The sequence below is a fragment of the Mustela lutreola genome, chromosome 3 (genome assembly GCF_030435805.1).
Source record: "Mustela lutreola isolate mMusLut2 chromosome 3, mMusLut2.pri, whole genome shotgun sequence".
In the NCBI taxonomy this organism is placed as follows: Eukaryota; Metazoa; Chordata; class Mammalia; order Carnivora; family Mustelidae; genus Mustela; species Mustela lutreola.
In genome coordinates this window covers 178,130,814-178,155,240 of record NC_081292.1, presented here as the reverse complement: position 1 = coordinate 178,155,240, position 24,427 = coordinate 178,130,814, and the positions used below count along the sequence as shown (strand labels likewise).

The window sequence follows — 24,427 nt, the reverse complement described above, 5'->3', positions numbered from 1 at the left end:
AACTCTTAAGACTAAATACACATACATTGACAAGAAGTGTTTTCATTTTTATTACTTTTATTAAGACTTTCACGTGTTTTCTTTAGACTGAGAGTGAAACAGGTTTTTGCGCTAATGAGAAAGGAAAGAACAAGAAAGCAACTGAGGGTGAAACAACTCCCACACATTTCCGGACCCAAACGCCCCTCACTCCCGGATCACCTGAAAGTAATCTCTGGGTGGCAGGAACCAGAGCTCGCACATGCGCAGTAAAACTCTACGGCAGCCGCCCCGCCTCCGGGTACTAGCCCCGCCCGGATCTCGCTCACCTCGCCCAATTCTGGGGGGACTGTGTTACCTAGACACTGGTCCGACTTCCTTCCTTCCGCCCTCCATTGCTTTTTCCCGAGAAATGGCATCGGGCTTGGGGAGACTGCTTTTGCGGGGGCCTCGCTGCCTCCTGTCACCGGCCACTCCCACACTCGTCCCGCCAGTTCGGGGCATGAAGAAGGGATTCCGTGCCGCCTTCCGCTTCCAGAAGGAGTTAGAGCGATGGCGCCTGCTCCGGTGCCCGCCGCCGCCCGTGCGCCGGTAGGAGGCTCCTCGGAAGGGGTCGGGATGGGCGTCGTGGACCAGACGGCTGCCGGGACGGTTTTTCTCGTTCAAGCGCGCCTGGCTTGAGCCTAGGACGTTTGCCGTAGGGACACCGGTGGAACGTGGACGCGTGGGCTGAGGCCCAGGGAATTCTGCCGCGGGGTGGAGCGCGGGGCTGTGCCCGACGCTTTGGAACTCTTACGTAGAGCCTGTCCACTGAGTTGTGAGAAACGACGCCTGCCGAGGCTAACCCACCTCTGTGTAGGCTTGGGGGTGTAGATTCTCTCGTCATGGCTGAGAGTTCCCGGGTGAGAGAGGGGAGAAACCGTCGCACAGCATTGCAAGAGCCAAAGGAAGTATGTGCAGCTCCACGTCTGTTTGCCAGAACAAAAGGAAAACGGTTGAGCTTTAGCTTTCTTGCCCCGGTTAATCTCGTTTCTTCTCAGTCTTGTTCCAGTAGTGTCTGGCATTAGCGGGCCAAGTCCAGTCGCGTGGCGTGAAGAGACAGCCGCGTAGCTCCCAGTGACGTCTGCTGTGCCTGCGGTCTTGAGTCTTGTTCGCTAACAATGTGACTTTGACGTGTAGTCGCCGCGATGTAAAATAGGACTCCTTCTGTAGGTGTCTGAGTTCCATGTTATTGCTATTACAACCGATGGAACAGTGATTAGTTTTGAAAATGTAGTGTGAAATTTTGATAACTACTTTAATATTGCTCCCCCCCCCCAAGTTGAACCAACTTACACATCTGTCAGTAGGAATATAGATGTGTGCATATTCCTATACTCTTTCAAAACAATATTGTTATTTTCCTAATAGGCAGAAAATAGTATCTCTTAACTCCCGCTTCTTTGATTCCTGAGAGCTTAGTCACTTTTGGCTTTTACAGTTGGGAGAAACTAAGGATTGTGTAAGTTAATGTACATTTTATGACATAACCAAGATCTTTACATTTTCTTATCCATTTTTACTTAAAAGAGTTTTATTTGGATTTCACGGTCTCTTTTTAGAAAGACCTTTTAGCATTCTTGGGAATGTTTATGAACTTTTAATCTACTTGTAATGATATTAGATTATTTAGATGCTAACTTAAGTGGGGGTTTTTAAAACTTAATAAAATATGGGAAGTATAGGGGCGCCTGGGTGGCTCAGTGGGTTAAAGCCTCTGCCTTCGGCTCAGGTCATGATCCCAGGGTTCTGGGATCAAGCCCCACATAGGGCTCTCTGCTCAGCAGGGAGCCTGCTTCCTCCTATCTCTGCCTGCCTCTCTGCCTACTTGTAATCTCTGTCTGTCAAATAAATAATAAAATCTTTAAAAAAAAAAATATGGGAAGTATAGCATACTTACTGTTTAGAGTTTGAGCCTGTGAAGTTATAACTCCTATTTTGTACCTACATATAAAGCACAATTCCATGGTTATAGCAGAAATAAAGACTCAAAAAGATAGGGTAATGGCTTAATTTCTGATGTTGAAGAACTTTAATTTGGCAGTTGGCTCAAAGGCAAAATGAATCCACCAATATATATAGCAAGGAACCAGGAGTAATCATCTGACTTCAATTTTAACTTTCAGAAAATTGAAGTGTGGTGTTAAAAGGAAACTCAGTCTTTTCTTTATTTCCTTTACGTAAAGTTGTATCTCAGTTAAAGTTTTCACGTTATTGTAGCATCTTATTGCTCTCTTTACCATCTCTTACTGTCTCCTGTTTTACATTTTTAGTTCAGAGAAGCCCAACTGGGATTACCATGCTGAAATACAAGCATTTGGACATCGGTTACAAGAAACCTTTTCCTTAGATCTTCTCAAAACTGCATTTGTTAATACCTGCTATATTAAAAGTGAGGAGGCCAAACGCCAAAACCTTGGAATAGAGAAAGAAGCTGTTCTTCTGAATCTTAAAGACAATGAAGAACTCGCTGAACAGGGGACGTCTTTTTCAAAAACTTGCCTCACACAGTTTCTTGAGGATGCATATCCAGACTTGCCCACTGAAGGCATTAAAAGTCTTGTTGACTTTCTCACCGGTGAGGAAGTGGTATGTCACGTGGCCAGAAACTTGGCTGTGGAGCAGTTAACGCTGAGTGCAGAATTTCCAGTTCCCCCACCTGTTTTACAGAAGACTTTCTTTGCAGTGATTGGCGCCCTGCTACAGAGCAGTGGCCCTGAGAGAACTGCTCTTTTCATCAGGGTAGGTAATGCTTAAAGTGCACATGCTAGGACCTGCTTGGGGTGAACAGTAAGGTTGTAATTCATTTCTTGAATGTGATCTGTGGATTTTTCTCCCTACCAAATTCTGAGAAAGACCTAAAGCTTTTTTTTTTTTTTTAAATGTTTATTTGAGAAAAGAGAGTAGTGTGCACATGTGTGCATGATAGGGGGTGGACAGAGGGAGAGAGTCCTAAGTAGACTCTGCTGAGCATGGAGCCTGGTGCGGAGCTCCATCTCATGATTCTGAGGTTACCTTGAGCTGAAACCAGGAGTCAGAGGCTTAACCGGCTGCACCACGCAGGCACCCCCCATATGTGCATTTTAGAAACTGTTCTAGGGAGATGGGATTAGAATAATTCAACTTGTGCTCCCACTGAAAGCTCTAATAATAAACTAAGAAGACCATTTTCCTGTGGGGAAAAATAGGAGGCATAGGTGATCACCCAAAAAAAATCTGGATTTCTTTTTATATTCCTACTAATATCTTAGGTATTCACATTGTTTTTCCTTTACCCTGCAGTTGGTTATTCTATATTGGAAGTAATCCAGTGATCCATACATAGTGTAACTAACTATATGTGTCTCATAAGACAACTCTAGATCTATACATTAGAAAATTCAAAGTCCCCTATTGAGGACCTATAAATTTAAATTTTTTTTAAAATTCCAGTATAATTAACATTCAGTGTTCTGTTAGTTTCAGTGATAAATATTATTTATTGACGAAGCTGAAATAGAGTTCTAGTCCTTGGGCAGGTGTTGTAACGAAATTAACTATTTTGTGAACTAAGGTATTTTTCTTTTTAAAATTTCTCCCCTCATGTCTCCACATTCACCCATCCTTTATTACATGCTGGTTTTGTTAACATGAACTAATTGCAGTATATTGTGACAATTCATGTTCCCATATTTTCTGTCAACACTGGTAATTTTTTTTATTGGCAGATGAATTCTACCTTGAATGGTCATAATGTTTCTATTATTTTTAGTCTTATAAATTGAAAATATTATCATCTTTAATAGTTTTAAAAGAAAGTTATTGTGAAATTACTTAGATGATTTTTTTTAAAATCATGAATTTAGACAGTGAAGTACTATTATAGGAGTTTCTGTGAGAAGTTACCACTATTTATTCATTAATTCGTTTCTTTTAAAAATATTTTTCTTCCTGATAAAAATGTATTTCTAAGGTGTGAGATAAGATTTTACCTTTATGAACTTCAGTGGTGTTTTTTTTTTTTTCAAGTTTTTATTTAAATTCCATTTAGTTAATGTGTAGTGTAATATTAGTTTCAAGAGTAGAATTTAGTAGGGGCGCCTGGGTGGCTCAGTGGGTTATGCCTCTGCCTTCGGCTCAAGTCATGATCCTAGGATCCCGGAATCGAGCCCCACATCGGGCTCTCTGCTCGGCAGGGAGCGTGCTTCCTCCTCTCTCTCTCTGCCTATTTGTCTGTCAAATAAATAAAATCTTAAAAAAAAAAAAGAGTAGAATTCAGTGATTTATCACTTACATATAACACACTCATCACAAGTGTATTTGTTAATACCCATCATCCATTTAACCTACTCCCTTGCCTACCTCCTTTCCAGCAGCCCTGTTGGTTCTCTGTAGTTAAGAGTCTGTTTTATGGTTTGCCTGTCTTTTCCCCCTCCGGGTCCATCTGTTTCCTTTCTTAAATTCCACATATGAGTAAAATCATTTTGTATTTGTCTTTTTCTAGCTGACTTATTTCATTTAACATAATACTCTCTAGCTCTACCCATGCCATTGCAAATGGCAAGATTTCATTCTTTTTATGGCTAAGTAATGGTGTGTGTGTGTACACCACTTTATCCGTTCATCAGTTGATGGACATTTGAACTCTTTCTATAATTTGGCTACTGTTGATAATGCTGCTATAAACTTTGGGATGCATGTGTCCTTTTGAATCAGTATTTTTGTATGGTTTGGGTAAACACGTAGTAGTATAATTGCTAAATCACAGGGTAATTCTGTTTTGAGTAGCCTCCGTACTGTTCTCCAGAGTGGCTGCACCAGTTTGCATTCCCACCAGCAATGTAAGAGTGTTCCCCCTTTCTCCAAATCCTCGCCAACTTCTGTAGTTTACTGTGTTGTTAATTTTAACCATTCTGACTGGTGTGAGGTGGTATCTTACAGTTTTGATGTGTCTTTCTTGATGTTAGCATATGTTCATGTGTCTGTATGTCTTTGGAAAAATGCCTGTTAATGTGTTCTGCCCATTTCTTAAATGGATTATTTGTTTTTTATGTGCCGAGTTTGATAAGTTCTTTATAGATTCTGGATACCAACCCTTTATCAGATACATCATTTGCAAATGTCTTTCCCATTCTGAAGGTTGCCTTTTAGTTTTGTTGACTGTTTCCTTTGTTGTGCAGAAGCTTTTTGTCTTGATGAAGTCCTAGTAGTTCATTTTTGCTTTTGTTTCCCTTGCCTCTGGAGATGTGTCTAGTAAGAATTTGCTATAACCTATGTCAGAGAGGTTGCTACCTGTGTTCTCTTCTAGGATTTTGATGGTTTCCTGTTTCACAATTAGGCTTTTATCCATTTTGAATTTACTTTTGTATATGGTATAAGAAAGTGGCTCAGCTTCATTCTTTTGCATGTTGCTGTCCAATTTTCCCAAATTTATTGTCTTTTTTCCAGTGGATATTTTTTCCTGCTTTGTTGAAGATTAGTTGACTGACCATATCTTTTGGGTCCGTTTCTGAGTTTCCATTCTGTTCCATGGATCTATATATGTTTCTGAGCCAGTATCCTACTCCTTTTAAAAATTTATTTATGTATTTATTTCATTATTATTTTTTAAATTTTTATTTAATTTTATTTTGGGGGTGAGGAGGGGCAGAGGGAAAGAGAGATAATCTGAGCTGAGCTGAGCTGAGCTTGATCTTACAACCCTGAGATCTTAACCTGAGCTGAAATCAAGAGTTGGGTGCTTAACTGACTGCACCACCTAGGTGCCCCAGTACCATACTGCCTTGATCACTACAGCCTTGTAATAAAACTTCAAGTCCAGAGCTGTGATGCCTTCAGCTTTGATTTTCTTTTTCAAAACTGCTTTGGCTATCTAGGGTCTTTTGTGGCTCCATATAAATTTTAAGATTGTTTGTTTTAACTGAAAAATGCTGGTGGTATTTTGATAGGGATTACATTGAATGTGTAGATGGCTTTGGGTAGTATAGACATCTTAACAGTATTTGATCTTCCAGTCCATAAAATAGAATGTTTTTTTTGTTTCTTTCTGTCATCTTCAGTTTCTTTCATAAGTGTTCTATAGTTTTCAAAGTACAGATCTTTTACCTCTTTGGTTAACTTTATTCCTAGATAGGGGATGTCTGGGTAGTTCAGTTGGTTATGCATCTGCCTTTGGCTCAGGTCATGATCCCAGTGTCCTAGGATCCAGTCCTACATTGGTGCTGCTCCCACTGCTTGTACATGTACTTGCTCTCTTCTTTCTCTCTCTCCGACAAATAAATAAAATCTTTTTAAAAAAAAGTTTATTCCTAGGTATCTTACGGGTTTTGGTGAAATTGTAAATGAGACCTATTCTTTGATTTCTCTTACTGCTGCTTCATTATTGGTGTATAAAAGTGCAACAGATTTCAGGACGTTGATTTTTCATCTTGAGACTTGACAACTTGTATTTCAGTTCTAGCAACTTTTTTGTGGAATCTTTGAGTACTGTTGTCAGAATATCATGTTGTCTGCAGCAACTATGACTTTTGTAAGAAAACTTACATGAAGAATTATATGGATATGAAAAGGAGTAATACATTTTGTCGTTTTCAATTCCCATTAAGTTTTAAATTCTGTTAAAAGTGTGCTTTGATTACAGTCCTTATTTTCTTTATACTACTTTAAATGTATAAATTGTATTTTTATATGCAGGACTTCCTAATTCCTCAGATGACTGGAAAAGAACTTTTTGAGATTTGGAAGATAATAAATCCCATGGGGCTACTGGTAGAAGAACTGAAGAAAAGGAATATTTCACCTCCTGAATCTAGACTTACCAGGCAGTCTGGAAGTACCACAGCTTTGCCAGTGTTTTTTGTTGGCTTATACTGGTTAGTAAAATTTTATTCTTAACTTTATAACATTGATTGGCAGCCTTACAACTGACTTTTCACAGTTCTTAATACAAGCTCTAATTGCATTAACAGATTTAAAAAATCTCATTCCCATGATTTTTTTTTTTTAAGATTTTGTTTCTTTATTTGACAGAGAGGTCACAAGTAGGCAGAGAGGCAGGCAGAGACAAAGGGGGAAGCAGGCTCCCTGCTGAGCAGAGAGCCCAATGCGGGGCTTGATCCCAGGACCTTGAGATCAGGACCCTGAGATCTTGACCTGAGCCGAAGGCAGAGCCACCGAGGCGCCCCACTCTCATTCCCACAATTATCTATTGATTACTTTCCTGCTGGTCAGTCTTAGGGGAAGGTAAATAATCTGTGGTTTGCTAATAGTAGCTTTTGTTAACCAACTGTACATTATAGAATTCAATTCATTTCAGTGAATAAGAATTTCATGTTAATTAAATATTTCTGTAGAAAAATAAAAATTCTGATTCATAAGTGTTAGAGATTTACCCTTAATCCACACTTGTAATAGCTTCAGCTGAGCCTAGGACTAGAAAAAGAAGGGACTAGTTATCCATCAAAATATATAAATCAGCCCACATTGAGAATGTTTTAGTTTTGTTAGTAAACAGTTGGCTTGCCTCACACTGATTGAATATTTAAGAAACCTAGATTAAAATTTAGGTCAGTATTTTTCTGATCTTTATATGATGTAGGATTTTATAGGTTAAAGGCATTGGGAGACATCACAAAGGAGAAAATGGACAATGTTGTAAAAAGTTTCAACTTTAGTTTTAATTGAAATACAAAGCAAAATAATGAGGTACTCTTGCTTATTAACTTGGTAAGTCTTAAGCATATCTTTTATCAGCAGTTCATATATTCCTAGTAGAAGAAAAGAGTGGTACAGTATTTCTGTCAGTAATTTTGACCAGACGCCAAGAGGTTTTAAATTCTTCATATCCTTTGACTTGGTATTCTCACTTTGGGTGTGTCTCTCCAGATTGCATCAAAAATTTGCATATTTGCAAGATATGCATTTGTTGTTTACTCTTCGTACCCCATGCCTAGAACAGTTCCTAGAACATGGTAGTCAGTAAACAGTTGTTGAACTAATATTATTTTTTTCAATTAGAAAATTAGAAATAACTTTGGAATCCAGTAAGAGAAGAATAATAAATGCACATGACAGAATATACTACAACTAGGACAGGTGATTTTTTTTTAAGAGACTTTTAGTGACATACAGAAATTTTGAAGAATGGCCTCTTATTTTTAAACAAAGCAGTTTGCCCTACTACTACCAGTGGTTGTCACTGGGTAGTAAAATTATTTAGTTTTTCCCTAGATTTTACATAATGGTATTTTTAAAAAAATCATCAGTGATACACTAAGACCATCATTGGACCAGAAACATAATAAACATTTTGTAAAAGCTTGAAATTCACTCAGATGATTTTCTCATTCCATACTATTACAAATATGTATATGGAGAATTATTACTGTAAAGTTTAACTTATATGATTAATCTTTGTTTCATTTCAAATTACTACCATAGCAAATATTTCTTAGCAAATTCCTTCTGTATTGTTTTTCTTTTTCCTACATAGTTTTGCTCATTTTTCTTTAATTTGGTTCTATTCTTCCTTAGCTTTCAAGTCAACTTCTATTGAATCTGAGCTATTAAGTGGAATTGCTGCTCATGAGATTTTCAGAGATGCTTCTTTTTTTTTAAAGGTTTTATTTATTTATTTGACAGAGACCACAAGTAGGCAGACAGGCAGGCAGAGAGAGGAGGAAGCAGGCTCGCTGCCGAGCAGAGAGCCCGATGCGGGGCTCCATCCCAGGACCCTGATATCATGACCTGAGCTGAAGGCAGAGGCTTTAAACCACTGAGCCACCCAGGCGCCCCCAGAGATGCTTCTTTAGTTAGTAAAGTTTGGGGTCAGGGAATTTCTAGGAAGTAGTTAAATGTTATTGAGAAGTAGCACATCCATGCCACACTTGTTCAGTGCACATCCTTTCCTCCTTGTGGGAACAGTTCTACATTTTTGGAGAAGAATTTGCCAGTTTTTTGTAATAGAAATATCAGTATAGCGGGAATACCCATTTTTGTTTAATTTGGCTTAACTAGAATACTGATACCCTTAAGTGTTCACTGTGTGACCTCAGTATCTTTTGGGAATAAATTAGAGTGGATTATAATATATAAAATAATGTTTTAAACCTTAGCAAGTTTTTAAGATCTAAAGCTCTTAATTTAAAGGACAGAACTGATTTCTTACTTGTTTTAAAGTTTAGATGAGAAACCAGAAAGGCAACAATTATTTTCCATAAAACTTTTCTCATATCACAGATTCAGGATGAATTAAAAATAATGTAGTTATATTTTCCATGAACATTTTTAATAGTTTCTTATAGCAACATTTGTATATATTCTTTAAATTCCTTCAACAACAACAACAGCAGCAGCAGCAGAACAAACTCATATTTACAATGTGCCTTGGTTTTTTTATTTGAAAAATACTGGATCCATCTTGTGAGTTGTTTGTATTTCTATGGAAATGTAAATATTTCTTTTCTAAATACTGCATATGATAAATTTACAACAAAACTAGTTAATATCCAAAGCTCTTGTGTTATTTCTGGTAGATATTATTGCCAAAGTAAGATTTAGAAGCCATAACTGATTTGTGGACTGTCTTATGATCATGGGTAATTTCAGACTACTCTTGTTTTTTTTCCTAGTGATAAAAAGTTGATTGCAGAAGGACCTGGGGAAACAGTGCTGGTTGCAGAAGAAGAAGCGGCTCGAGTGGCACTTAGGAAACTCTATGGGTTCACTGAGAACAGACGGCCCTGGGACTATTCCAAGCCCAAAGAGAATTTAAGAGTAGAAAAGACTGTCACTGCCAGCTAACCTGTCAAAATTGTTGCAGCCTGAATTTTGTGAGCCAGAGAATGAGATAAATGTTGAAAATGTTCAAAGCTGGATATTTTTCCAAATTGTAAATAAATGGGTCTTATTTCTCATAATGAGTTCCTAAAAATAAATAATATTTATCAGGTCATTGATTTTTGGGGGCAGGTTCAGAAGTCTTAGATGTTTTTTCAGTAAGTTTTTTCTAAAGTCCTTGATTTTGTTATTTCATTTAACATGTGTAGTTAGATCTATTTTATTTTTGGCTATCTTTGCGGTATCACCATAATTTGAATATATGTTTTACATGAACTTTAATACCAACAAAAAAGGCACTCTTTCTCTAAAGATTTTATTATAGTTTAATTTGATATACCCACGTTGGTGAACTGTTTCCATAGTGGGATTTTAGCTAAAATAGTAATAACCCTCAACCCTTATAAATGTTAAAGTGCAGCTTATCACAATTAGACAGTTATTTACATGATCCCTAGAGTCTGTCTAGTTTTAAAATTCTGTATACCAATTCATAGTTATTCAATTTCTATAAAACAAATAAAAGATAAAGTTTATACTTTTAAAAGAAAAGGAAGTCAAAAGCAGCTAACTGAAAAAGTATGTATTTATCAATGTTATTGGAAAAACAAAGTATCAATTTAGTATTCCATAATTATAATCATAGCCACTGTGTACCAAACACTGTTTTTGTTTTTTTTTTAAGTTTTATTTATTTATTTGACTGAGAGATTGAAATCACAAGTAGGCAGAGAGGCAGGCAGAGAGAGAAACAGGGAAGTAGGCTCTCCACTGAGCAGAGAGCCTGATGCGGGGCTCAGTCCCACGCTCCTGAGATCATGACCTGAGCAGAAGGCAGAGGTGTAACCCACTGAGCCACCCAGGCACCCCTCAAGCACTGTTCTAAATTTTATTTTAACACATTCAGTTTCTAGAGAACAAATCTTAACAGTATGCCCTTCTAGTTCTTCAGTCCTTCCTGTTGGATGCAGTATTTCTCCAGCTGCAATTTTTTGTTTGTTTGTTTGTTTCTTTGTTTCTTTTTAGCTTTTTGGCAATAGTGATCATTTTTAGTTTCAGTTTGTCAGTAGTCACTCCCAGGGGCTAATAAGAAAAATGGGACTTGGGAGTTGGGAATAGAAATGTTAGAACTGAGGGCCCTTGTGCTGTAAAATCTTTTTTTTTTTTTAAATTGAAATATTTTTATGTTTGAAGAGCTAGCATTAAGGTAAATATCCCGGATGACCCATTCAGGGAAGTTCATTTAATCCAACTTCCTGAAGCCTGCTTCCTTTTACTGATGGAGATGCTGGTGGTACTCACTGAGGCTGTATTTCCAGATCAGACCATGCTCCTTTGAGCAGGGGTGGCAAAAACAAGACCCCTGGCTGAGTTTTCACAGCTCCCAAATTGCTGCTGGTGACCCATCTTGCTTTCTCAATGCAAGGAGGTGAAAGGCTTGCTGTAAAATCTTTATAAGGGGAAATGAAGAGGACCTTTGGAACCCCTTTCCTGAAACTGGTCAGGGAAGTGGGAGTTTTATCATATGTAAGGGGGCTTTCAATATCCCAAGTGAAGCAGAGGCTGTTTTTAGAGGGGGAAGTTTGAGAACGACCTAACTGGCCAAATTGGTAGGTTAAATGATTTCACCCTTTTTTTTTTTTAAGATTTTATTTATTTATTTGACAGAGATCACAAGTAGGCAGGTGGCAGGGGGGGGGGGCACCCCGCTGAGCAGAGAGCTTGATGAGGGGCTTGATCCCAGGACCCAGGGATCATGACTTGAGCGGAAGGCAGAGGCCCACCCCTCTGAGCCACTCACGCACTCCAATTTTTGAGAGTTAACTTTCGAGAGTTAACTTTAACTCCTAACACTTGAACTCAGGGATAGAGGGCCAAACCCAGCAGTAAAAAACACCACACTTGTGTGTGTCATCCACAAGGAAACATGATTTGATTTCATGGATGCCAAAGAAGGGATGATACAAAGTTTCTGAGAAGCAAAAGACAGTAAATGTCCTCCAACCACTTACACATCCAGTATATGCAAAATGTCAGATTTCGCATTAGAGTATTACTCTAATTTTATTTTAGATGAACATTTTTTCCAAAGCTCTTGAGAGAATTCATTTGCAAACTTCCTGACAAGTAGTGCTGGTAACGTGATCCCAGGTTTCCCCTGTTCAAGGCATTTTGCAGGACCTTATCCTACAGGGTTGGAGGGGAACTGTCCTCATACTTTGTTTTTTAAGCTCCTGAACCTTGAATGATTCTAGATTTACATGAAGGACAGATCTAGCTCTAGTTCATAAAAGCTACTTTTTGCAAGTAGAGAGATCCAAATGCTTTATGGAGAATGGTTTCAACACATTTCTAAGTAAAGTCTTCTCTGAATTTAAGTTGTACTTTTAAAAAAGTACCCACTAAGCTATGATTGGCTGGAATGCAGAAAATGAAACACATATTTTCTCAGTTCCATATGAAATTGCTTGAAACTTGGAGTCAACCTCTAGAAAACCTTAATTTGCATTATAAGAACCAATAAATACTGTGTGAGTTTGATGTGCGGACAAGAGGAATATAGGTGTAAGAATTTTGTCAAAGGGGTGTTGTGACCAAGAGCATTGAGTGACCCGGTGGAGCACTGCCTCTTGACTAACGTCTGGTTCATGTTGAGAAGACAGTCGTTATGACCATAAGGAAGTTGAAGAAATACAGTAGCACTAATACTTGAGCGTGGCCTCACATCACCGAAAGACGTTTAACTCTTTAATCTTTACTCTGAAATTGACATCCTTTCCCACCATTTCCCACTCACTTTCCCTAAGCCCAAAGTAGAACACTGAGCCAAAAATGCACGATAGATGTCTATAGACTCCATTACATAAACCTTATTCTTTTTAGTCCATACTGCTTTTTTATGATGTGCATATATAAAGCAGGAAACAATATTCTCAAAGTGTTTTATGTGGTCATGAGAAAGTGAATTATTACTAGAAAGTACCTTCCAAGTAAGAATGGAACAAATAGGGACTGTTTTCGTGTGTGTGAACCTGTTTTAATATTTGGCCACTAGATGGTGTGGTACTCCTACTCAATAGTTTAGTATGCAATGTGCCCATTGTGGGGAGCACTTTTCTCCCTATACAGGAAGGACAGACATTTAGGGCAAAGGATTACAGTGAAAAATGATTTCCTGAGGCCTGTTAGAGCTCTGACAGCCTATGAACGTGGGTGCAGAAACTAGCTCACCTTATCCCGTAAGAGGTTGAGTCTGATATGTGAACAATTTACTGATGATGCCAAGGTATGGATGTTTGAGCTCTTTCATATTTTCTGAAAAGAGGGAAAGTTGTAGGGTTGCCATAGATTAAACTTTTAAAGACGTTATTGGCCCCTTCTTGCTATTCTTTTCTTCTTTTTTTCTTTTTCTTTCTTTCTTTCTTCTTCTTCTTTTTTTTTTTTTTTCTTTTTGTGATGGAGAAGATGCACTGCAGACTCAAGGGCATCTTGAAGCTTTTAGCCAGCAGCCAGCAGTGGACATTTCTTCCCATGTGGGGAACCAGATCTCCCTGGCTGAGGGGTGCCCACTGAGGAGGCCCAGCTGGCAGCCTGTAAGCAACATCTGTATCCCTAAGCCCACTTGGTTCTCTCCTCCCTTCAGTTGACTCTAGTGTCATCTACAAATCTAGTTTGTAAAGCCCCTCTACCATTGTCCCTGAGGAGCCAAGCTGAGGCTTGTAAATTTGGTTGGCTATCAGAGCACTTGGAAGCCATGGTTCTCTCTGTAGAATACCAAGAATGACTGTTAGATTAGATTTCATCTGGCAAACTAGCAGGAGAAAATTCATGCAATCAAATATTGTAACCACAAGCACACATGCCCCTGAAAAAAGAGCAGTTTGACATTGGTAGAGGCTGTGCCTTCCATAGCATTCGTTTGTTCTTGATCAGGTCTCTCGTTGTCTGTTAGTGCTCACTCACAGCAAGACTAATAGTTTCAAGAAAACTTTCTGGGAGAAAAGCAATTAAGAGAATTAAAAACATTGATGTATTCTCCCTTCAACTGAGGAAGAACTCCATTATTTGATTGTTTGCGGAGTATCTTTTTACCACATCTGTTATGTATCAGAATCATCAAATGAACTAATGAGTTTATACTAATGAGTTTTGCAGAAGAGATGAGTAATGAGGTCATTGAGTGCTAGAGAAGAATATTTCTAATCCGAGCAATTGCCTGACTTTCTGAAGACAATTCCTCTATGTACATTATTGATCAGCAAGACAACAAATCAGGGACAGAGATACTTATCAGTAGGCAATATAGTTAATAAGACAAATACAGTAAAATAAAATCAGCTGATCATCCTCAGATTAACCAACCTGATGATGTCTCTGGGTCTCCTGACAGCCTGCCTCCGGGACCGAGCTGTGCGTGCTGGCATTGTTCCCTGGTCTATGAAGGACAAGCACAAAGGCTGGCTACCCTTCTTTTCACCTTTGGTGGCTGGGATTAGAAACTTCAGCTGAAGGGGAGGTATAGTGCTGAGAAATTTAAAAATTCACTTCCATTTCGGTACCTCCTATTCAGTAATTTAATCTCAAACACTAATAATGTATCTGCTATCATATAAAAGAAATTTAAAAAAAAAATCGTATTTATTTGACAGACCCCCTGAGAGAGGGAATACAAACAAGGGGAGTAGGAGAGGGAGAAGCAGGCTCCCCCCTGAGCAGGGAGCCCGATGCTGGGCTTGATACCAGGACCTGGGATCATGACCTGAGCCAAAGGCAGCCGCTTAACGACTGAGCCACCCAGGCACCCCATAAACAGTGATTTCTCATAGCAAATTTTTCCTTTAAATCACATCTGTCTCCTTTTTTTCTCCAAGATTTGGGAGAGGGTCAAAGGGGCAGTTGGGGAAACTCAGAATAAACGGGCTATAGAGCCAGTAGTGTCTTCCACTCTTGGGTGGCCTGAAGTGGGTTCTTGGTGGGACACGGGGTCTTTCAGTGGTCATGAGAGGCCAAGGCCTGAGACATCTTCTGCCAGTTAGTTGACTCGGTCGGTGCCTTTCCCCAGACAGCCACCAAAGACCAGCCCTCGGAAGTGGTGTTTGCTGCTCTGCTGGCTCAGGGCAAATCCCTGCTCCACTTCAATTTCTTAGACCCCTGAATGTGGAGCTCATGGGTCATTCAGTTTTTCACTTTCAGAAAAGCAGAGTTCCTGGGACAAAAGTCACTCCCTGTGTCTTAGGATTGGCATTATTTTCAAGTTATTTGTCATCTCCTTTTTAGGACAAAGACTCAAAGGCCAGTAAGACCTAGAGCTTTCGACTTATTTGGGTCAGTGCCTACTCTTATTCTGGCAGAATGGAAGAATCCTCATTTCATTAAGTGTCAAAAGAGTGATTTTACTGGTTGTTGGCCTCGGTTCTGTAAGTCTACCATTTTGTTACTTCGGGAAAATTGCAGCTTGTCTCCTACCCAAACTCAATGTGACATGTAATCTATGTGATAAATTGTTTGCTCAAATGTCTACATGCATAGCAAATAAAGATTCTGACACCCAATTCCAATGTGTGGGGTGCCCCCCACCTGCATCACCAATGCTGACACCAGCTGGATATCCTACAATTGAATTCAATTCTAACACCATCTACTGAGAGGGAGTATCACATCTCACTGGTTAAGGGCTCGGGCCCAAAAGGCTTCCCCTCCCCGACCTACTTCAGATGCCAGTTGGCACCCAGGTTGTCACCTCTCCTTCTGACCGTTAGGCTATAAATGAGAGGTCCCCAGGACCCCTCCTCAGCTTCTGTTAACTTGCTAGAGTGACTCACAGAACTCAGAGAAACGTCTTGCTTACTGTATTGCTGGTTTGTAAAAGGATGTAACTCAGGAACAGCCAGATGGAAGAGATGCATAGGGCAAGGTCTGGGGAAGGGCGAGGAGCTTCCCTGCCCTCCTAGTGCACCACTCACACAAAGCCCCGGGCGCTCATTGACCCAGAAGCTCAGAACCTGTCCTTTGGATTTTTATGAAGGCTTCATTACAAAGATAGTCAGTTAAGTCATTTGGCCACAGGCCATGATTCAACTTAAAGCCAGTCTCCCCTCCCTACGGGTCAGTGGGGGTGGAGCTGAAAGTTTCACATGGTGGGGTCTCCTAGCAACCAGCAACCAGCCTCCAATCTGTAGCCATCAAAGCTCTCAGGTCTCTCTTTGGAGGATACCCAGGCCAGCCCACCAGATCCAGCCCTGGCTGGCAGTCCAGATTACTGCAGGTCTGCCTTCTGCAGAAATAATGCACATTTGTGTAGGTTAGGGCTTAGAATTAGGTAGATGTCTTGTAACCTCAAGGGCTCCCTCCCATGACTCCACCTCTCTGGATGCTTGCATTATTTGGCCAAATGTTACCTCATTAACATAACAAAAGCTCTTTATAGCTATCACTTTGTAAATTCCAAGGGTTTGGGGAGCCCTGTGCCAGAAATGTGGATGAAAACCAAATATATATATCTCTTATTATAAATCACAGTGTCAGGGCACCTGGGTGGCCCAGTCAGTTAGGTATCTGACTTCATCAGGTAATGGTCTCAGGGTCCTGGGATTAAGTCCAGTGTGTGGCTCTGTGCTCAGTGGGGAGTTAGCTTGTCCTTCTCCCTCTGTTCACCCCACCTTATGCTCTCTCTCAAATAAAATCCTTTTTTTTTTTTTTCCAAGATTTTATTTATTTGACACAGAGAGAGAGTACAAGTAGGGGAAGCAACAGGGGGAGGGAGAAGTAGGCTCCCACCAAGCAAAGAGCCCGGCATGGGGCTCGATCCCAGGACCCCGGGTTAATAGATGCTTAACCCACTGAGCCACCCAGGCACCCTTCAAATAAATAAAATCTAAAAAAAAAGAAAAAATCACAGTATCACAGAAAATGTGAACTTTATGACAGATCTGCAATTTTTAAAATTTATTTTTTATTATTTTTATTTTTTTAAAAGATTTTTATTTATTTGACACAGAGAGAGAGAGAGAGATCACAAGGAGGCAGGCAGAGAGAGAGGGGGAAGCAGGGAAGCAGGGGGAAGATTTGGTGGGCTGAGATCATGACCTGAGCTGAAGAGAGAGGCCCAACCCACTGAGTCACCCAGGTGCCCCAGGTCTGCAATTTTTTGTCTCCGTATCTTAAATTTATTTCAGTTTCCCTCAAGTAAAGGAGTTTCTCTAAATTTTATCTTTTTGAAGATAAGACCTATAGACTCATTGACTGAAGTGTATCAAAAGATAAAAGTTGAATTCTGTAAAAGTAAGAAGTTGAGAACTTTCCTCTAGTCCAGAGATTATCAACAGGTTCTAGAGGCTACTAGAGTCAAGTCAGAATATGAGTGCTGATGGGTAAGAGAGGGTAAAGAGGAGCTGGGAAGATCAAGTGAAACAGAAGAAACATAGTCTAGGAATCTTGATTCTACAATTCTTCCATGAGATTCTTCCAAGGTCTATATATCATAAATTTGAAACTTTACTATCTAAAATACTAAAGAGGCATTCAGAAATGGCACCAGATACTTCAAATTTTAATGTGCTCAGTAAAATGCGACCCGTTTCTATTTTGGAGGAGTAGACATATCTGTAACACATAACAGGGCCACACTCAACTAGATGATATTAGAAAAGCAAACCCTTGGGGATACCTAGGTGGCTCAGCCAGTTGGGTATCTGACTCTTGATCTCATAGCTCAAGTCTTGATCTCAGGGTCACGAGTTTGAGCACTGCACTGGGCTCCACCCTGGGTGGGGTCAGGGGAAGCAAAGCAAACTCTCTGGTATTTTCCGTGGTGAGCACTGTGGAAGCCAAGAGCTTAGGGATCTAGTCTTGGTCCTGCAGCCACTTCTAGGCTTCTCTCTTATGGACTTATGCCCACTTGGTTCTACTTGTGTATCTTGTAAGTACACTTAATACAGGTTACGGATTTGGTCAGCTAGAATTCACTCTCTCCCTTCCATGATTAACTTATCTATGGAAAGGACATATTTATCTCTGTACCCCCTAATGCTTGGTACCCAGTAGGTACCCAAATGAATAAATGGAGTGTATAATTCTTGGATTACTGCTAACACTATTTCTATCTTAAACTATTCAAAATAATGTAACAGAATGGGACAAGAAAATGAGTAAAACTGGCTGTAAAAGCATTAATAACTATACTAGCATGTTTCTAGAGTAAAAGTAGTTTGTGTTAACCCTTCAAAATAAATTTCTGGCATTTACCCTTTTAAAATAATTAATTAATTAGACAGAGAGAGAGCCCAAGTAGGCAGAGGGGCAGGCAGAGAGAGAGGAGGAAGCAGGCTCTTCATGGAGCAGAAAGCCTGATACGGGGCTCGATCCCAGGGTCCTGGGATCATGACCTGAGCCGAAGGCAGGGGCTTTAACTCACTGAGCCACCCAGGCGCCTCTGGCATTTACTCTTAATTAAGGAAAGCAATTCTCACCCTTTTTCTTTCTCTCTTGGCTAACCAAAGTATCCCCACTTAAATAGTTGCAAACAGCAGAGCTCAGCCCACTTGACAAATAAGAATCACCAATGGCAAATTGTTGGAGTGTTGGATGTAAAGTTTTAATGTATAAAGAAGGATGAGTAGAGCTCATGGATTAAAAAAAAAAAGTTTTAAAATTTTGATACATATTTTAAACCAATTCTGGTATTAGGTGATTCAAGCCTTTAGGAGATTAGAAAAGTAACAAAAATGACAACAAACCAGGCAAATAAAAAATTATGAGGAATTGTGAGGAGGTATGCAAAAACAAAACAAAATAAAACAAAAAATCTTGCCCTATCAGGAAACAAACACTCCGGCCCATCACTGAAATTGTAACTTGCACGGTTCACTCCGAGTTCAAAGTGTCTCAGGACCCAGCACCTTCCCTGTGCGCTTGCCATAGAAAAGCCTACTCTTTGCTGGGAATACTTGTGAATCCTGCCCTTAGCGAGCCACTGCTGAGATGAGGGCTGGGATTGCACCCTCTAGTGCTCAGCAGTGACTTAGAAGGGGTGGTGAAGCAAGGAACAGTGTCTGATTGCCAGGGTTAGAGGAAAAAAAAAGGTGGGAGGCTGTAGGTTTTCTGCTACTTGCCTGAGTACAAAGATTTAGTAGAAGAAGTTAAAGGATTTTTTTAAAATTAACATATAATGTATTATTTGCCCCAAGGGTACAGGTCTGTGAATCATCAGTCTTACACAATTCCCAGCACTCACCATAGCACACACCCTCCCCAGTGTCCACCACCCTGCCACCCTATCCTTACCCCTCAACCACCCAGGAACCTTTTGTTTCCTGAGATGAAGAGTCTCTAATGGTTTGTCTCCCTCTTGATCCCATCTTGTTTCATTTTCTTCCCCTTGAAGTTAAAGTATTTTTAAAAGGCTCTGTTTCTTTTGTTGTATTTTCAATCACAGAGAAACGGCATTTTTTTTTTTACTACTCATAACACTTTATTTTTTACTTTGTACAAAATACAAAAATGCAAATCCAAAGAGTACAGAGCAGTAGTGACAGGCACACTGCAGAACAGCAAACCTTGTCTAGCAAGACATTCTTTTTTTAGACTTTATTTTAGTGAATACATGCATTATAGAAAAACAACAACGACAACAACAAAAACACCCAAAGAGGCTAGAGATTTTACTATTTCTACCCCCGAAATAATGCTTACTATCAAGACTTTGGATGAGACCAAAACAAAAGAATTTAAAAAGGCCAATAATATTTTTTTCATAAAAAAGTAAAAGCTACCATAAAATGTGTTTTTGTGTTTTTTATTTTTTATTTTTTTAATTTTTTCCCCCATCACACTGATTCAATTTCTTCCGAAATGCCACATGTGTAAACAAAACAAAACTCCTGAACTGGACAGTAAATACTCAAGAGGGTTAGCTCAGTAGTTTAAAGGATTTTTTTTAGACATTTTGAAGCCTTTCTATTCACCTGTCAGTACAGTGCTCCAGCCATCCTGCCCCTTTTCCCTTTGATATATATCCCAGAACAGAAATGCTTGCATCATTGAGTCTCTGTTCCTAAGAACTAGTTTTGAAAAAGAAAGTAATGTACAAAAATATTTAACAGAACTATGAAAGATGTAGGAAAGGAGTCTTATTTTCATTGCAAAGGAGCCTTAGCTTTGCCTGGTTTCTCCTGCACACTCTTCAGGGTTTGTGTATCTGCCCCATGAATAAGACAGCACCTACAGAATTAGAAGGAAACAAGGCACAACTCTATAAAAAAACATTTCTTAAAATAAGATATAAAGTGTGTTTAAGGGATAGTCTCTATAGGCTGCGATTAATTGTTCTCAAGCAGTGCTATCCAATAGAATTTTCTGCAATGATGGAAACGTCTTTATTTCCATTGTTCGATATAGTAGCCACTAGTCACATGTGGCCATGGAGCCCTTGAACCATGGCTAGTCTAGGAAACTGAATCTTAAATTATATTTCATTTTCATTATTGAAAGTTAAGGTTAAACAACCATGTGTGGCTTGAGGCTCCCATATTGGACTTTTGTGCAGGAGCACATGAATTATGACATTAAAGATACAAGACAAAAGGATAAGGAACTAGCCTGTGTTACTGATTAAAAAAAAAGAGTAAATGCTAAAATGTATGAGTTTCTACCCTGCACCAGTGTGAAGCCAACCTCTCCACAAAGACAATGTCACTTATTCTTCATAAGTGTACTGAAAGGTAAGAACTATTGTTGTCCACATTTTAAAGATGAAGCTAAAAAAACAGAGCTAACATTGAGCCCACGACTTGGGGAGCCAGTCTGTTATCAAATTAACAGCTCTCAGGCTATAGCAATAGAGGGGGCTTCCAGAGGTTGAGGACACGTAGTTTCTTATAAAATTTAACTACTGTACTTACAAAAATGTGGACAAAAAAATCAATAGCTGTCAAAAGTCCCCAAAAGGGCTGCTGTTTAAGAGATTCTATCACACTCTGTAAACACAGCCCTGGTTTTTTTAATCTCTTCAAGGTGGGTGGTCTATTACTCAAAGTGTTTGCAACTGTTGACACAAGGGAGACGGATTAAGAGAAGCAAGGCTGGGTTTCCCTATGATTCCGCATCCCTTTCTGAATTCTAACAGCTCGCGAAGGAGGAGGACGTTAGAGAGGAGTCGCTTACCTGTAGGATTATGTCGGATGAAAAACAGAAAAGGTCTGTCTACGATAAACCAGGGAGGCGACGACCTTGCAATTAGAATCGCAGCTACGGGGAGAAAAAGAAAATGTGTTGTACACCCCGCGTGAGGCCAGCAAAGATCCTCGATGCTGGAGTTCGAGGACACAATGGCACAATGCCTGTCCCCTAGGCTGGCCAGGTTAGATTGGCCCAATGGTCCTCATTTATTGAACCCCTACCATGGGCCAGGCCCTTTCCACTCCATGTCTCATTCAGTCCATACAAATACCACCTTCTTTAATCAATGTACTCACACCATAGGGTTGTTAGGAGGATTAAATGACCTAAACATTATGAGCTTGGAGAACAGTGTTTGTCACTTAACACCTAGTGCATACTCACTGTTATTATTAGCTGTTTTTTATTTATACCGTCTGCCTTGCCAATGAAGCCTCCCTGGTCCTTTTCGCTCAGCCAAAGCTTTCTTATACATCAAGGCCCAGCTGTGTTTTCAACCATTTTGTCTGTGCCTTTTCCTCAAGTGGGTCCCCTCTGCACGGTAACGGAGACCTTTCCTCTGGGACCCCTACCCCACGCTGCTGTAGCCGCTGGACTCAGAAAGCAAACTTCCATAGCCCACCGCCCTAGACATGGTTGCTCTGCCATGCTTCCCCATGGCGGCTTCAATTTCATAAGCCTGTGACAGGGCCTTGTGGGAAGAAGGTAGGTGTTGGGATAAAACTACCACTCTTTCAGCAATGGCCCAGTTCTTTTCCTCAAACCCCAGGAAGTACCAATGACTCGGGCTTGATGTTGCGAAGGAACCATCTACAGCTAAATCTGGGGTTACTGAAAAGCAATCAGGAGTTAGCAGGTCTGGGCTAAACTGTAAAATCCCTATGTTGAGGCCCTAAACCCCAAGGTATTTAAGTTTGAATGAGGGCACAAAGGCGGGGCCCTGATCCAATAGGACTGGTGTCCTTTTAAGGAGAGAAGAAGACACACGGGATATTGGTGCTCGGGGCGAAGGCCACGTGAGGACATAGGGAGAAAGCAACCCTTGGCAAGCCACAGAGCAAGGCCTCAGGAGAAACAAGCCCTTGATCTTGGCCTTCCAGTCTCCAGAACTGATATAAACTTCTGCAGCATAAGCCCCCCTGCCCCATCTGTGGTCCCGTGCTACAAGCAGCCCTAGGAACTAAGCCAGCAGTGCTGGCTTCCTGGGCACATGGCCTGCTGGTCACACTCACGAGAGGCCCACACTTGGTTCAGTGCTCGGCTACTGCTGTCTTCAAATTCTTAATAAGTATTCAGTGAGGGCTCCATCTCTATAGCGCCCTGCAAATTACGGAGCCAGTCCCGATAATTACACGAATTGGCAAAATTGGCCAATAATGGCAAAATCCAGCTCTCACTTACAAGTACCTCCTAGAAGAGACAAAAGGCATCTGAGAAATTTGAAGCGCTCATATTCTAGGTCTTTGTTTTTAATGTTATTTTAAAGGATTACAAATTAAATGTTTATTCTAGAAAGGCCATAAAGTGTCTATTTGGAGCATAAATGGTACTTTTTATGACCAGAAATATGTGACCCAGTTACAAGCAGAGCTGGGATATTCCCTTTATGAGTTCAGAGCTTGGCCAGATCCACCCAATCTCAGTTGGATAATTAGGGGCTACGAAAACCAACCTAAGATTGTTCTATTTTCTCCTTCGTTATGTAAACCACAAGGAGAAAGCAGATGTAGATGTTCTACTTATCAAAGGGGGTGGCCCAGCAATCCTGCCGTAATTCCACAGCTGCTCGCTCCTTCTTCGCTTTGTCCCAGATAGACCTGCCTAGTCCCTATCAGTAGTTGCTATTATTTTAGGTTGCAATCTGAAGATTGGGCTTTTCTGCCAATAAGAAGCGAGAATATGCTTTAACCTTCCGAGGGCAGGGGTCAGCAAACCCCTGCCTTCAGGCAGAGTCTGAGAGAGTCAGATCCTGCTTTTATAAATAAAGCTTTATTGGAGCACAGCCACGTCCACTGGCTCCGATCAGCTCTGTGGCTTTCCCGCTACAGCGGCAGCTTTCCTGTTACAGTGGCAGAGTTGAGAAGCTCGGGTGGAGATAGTACCAGCCACAAAGCAGAAAATACACACTATTAACCTCTTTACAGAGAAAGCTTGCCAACTCTCGTCCTGGAGGAATGTCTCATACTGAGGGGCTTTGCTTAATGGAACAGACTCTGAGCCTTTAGAAGACATGTCCTCATTCTCTCTAAATTCACCCTTGTCACCCGGGGTGGGGCAATCCCCAGTTCCGGGCTGGGGGTACTGGGTTTGCTACCAGTTGGCTAAGTGTCTGCGCAAGGGATAGCACACTCCCGCCCCCGCTACGTCAAGGACCGTTCTGGCTCCTGACCCAGTTCTTACTTGTTGCTGCTGAAGCTTTGGTCCCATCTTCGCTGACTTCAATTTTTGCTTTCTGCAAGATGTGAGAAACATGCAGGTTTTCTGACCCTGTTTCCAGAAAATAAAACAAACACAGCATTTATCTGATACACAGGCCATCCATTTGGCTCAGAAAGTAACTTCAAATCCTTGGCAAATTCTAGTTCTTAAAAGGTGTCAGGAGAAGTGACCTCTTACAGTCCGGTGATTGAAGGCTGTTGGGTGACGGTCACCTGCCGTGAATTTCAGTCTCTGTTAAGTGAACTGTGATATCACTTCTGAGGAGGGATTCACCGACCCTGAATGTGTTAGTACCTCTATCAGTTCAACTCTCATCACTCAGCATTGCATAAAAAAATAAAAAGAGCGGAGCTTTAGTAAAGAAGTCCAGTTTTCCAGAAGAAGCAAGGCAACAATATGGTTTGTAAGGGACAAAATGTCAGATCCAGAAAGAATTTCAGATGGCATTTATGGAAGGGGAAACCGAGGCCCAGAGGGTTAAGAAATCTGCTCTCAGATCATATAGTTGGTGAGTGGTTTTTCACAGCAAAAGCCAGTATCTCACTGCCGTATTAGTGAGAAGAGTGCTGAGTGTAAGAAGAGTTCAGAACCAGACTCAGAATGGCAATTGTGTCTCTGGAACCTTCTAGTGAACCCATTTTCCTTCTCAGCAAAACCTTATCATTCCAGCAATACCCACTGGCCACAGCATTGTAGGAGAATGCAAACAGAAGTTAACGGTAGCCTTGATGGGACACAGGTCTGGAAGCAAACTGAAAAAGTACTTTCCAGGTCACCCGGTTTTCAACTGTCTGCACAGATGCTGGGCTCTAATATGACCAATGGAGAATGAGAGGGATGTCTTCAGGACAAAAGTCACCAGCAGGTTAACCATAACATCTAGGAGAATTTCAGGCACCTGGTTTTCCCTCTGAGCACCTGTGAACTACCCTGCCAGTGTAGATGGAGGGCCATAGAAGAGAACCCTGGAGGGGAACGT

At 40.6% G+C, this 24,427-nt stretch overlaps 2 protein-coding genes across 2 annotated transcripts in view; one reads left to right on the top strand and one right to left on the bottom strand.

Moving 5' to 3' along the window:
* Positions 1-314: 314 nt before the first annotated feature.
* Positions 315-9,914, top strand: MRPL44 (mitochondrial ribosomal protein L44). The gene is made up of 4 exons (XM_059167898.1): positions 315-570; positions 2,292-2,760; positions 6,691-6,869; positions 9,627-9,914. Exons 1-4 carry the CDS (start codon positions 392-394, stop codon positions 9,796-9,798), a joined length of 999 nt encoding a protein of 332 aa, XP_059023881.1. The 5' UTR covers positions 315-391; the 3' UTR covers positions 9,799-9,914.
* A 9,363-nt stretch (positions 9,915-19,277) lies between these two features.
* The window catches only part of SERPINE2 (serpin family E member 2), a 61,428-nt gene continuing 56,278 nt past the window's right edge, over positions 19,278-24,427 (bottom strand). Inside the window, exons 7-9 of the mRNA XM_059167897.1 lie at positions 23,410-23,496; positions 20,995-21,078; positions 19,278-20,052 (exon numbers count right to left, since the gene is read on the bottom strand). Of these exons, the coding sequence (XP_059023880.1) occupies positions 20,015-20,052; positions 20,995-21,078; positions 23,410-23,496 (209 nt within the window). The 3' untranslated portion in view covers positions 19,278-20,014. The remainder of the gene's footprint in view (positions 20,053-20,994; positions 21,079-23,409; positions 23,497-24,427) is intronic.

Coding starts and splice junctions, on each gene's coding strand:
- MRPL44 (XM_059167898.1), top strand. CDS start 392: ATGGCATCGGGCTTGGGGAGACTGCTTTTGCGGGGGCCTCGCTGCCTC. Junction 571..2,291: donor CCGCCGCCGCCCGTGCGCCG/GTAGGAGGCTCC, acceptor TTACATTTTTAG/TTCAGAGAAGCCCAACTGGG. Junction 2,761..6,690: donor GAACTGCTCTTTTCATCAGG/GTAGGTAATGCT, acceptor TTTTATATGCAG/GACTTCCTAATTCCTCAGAT.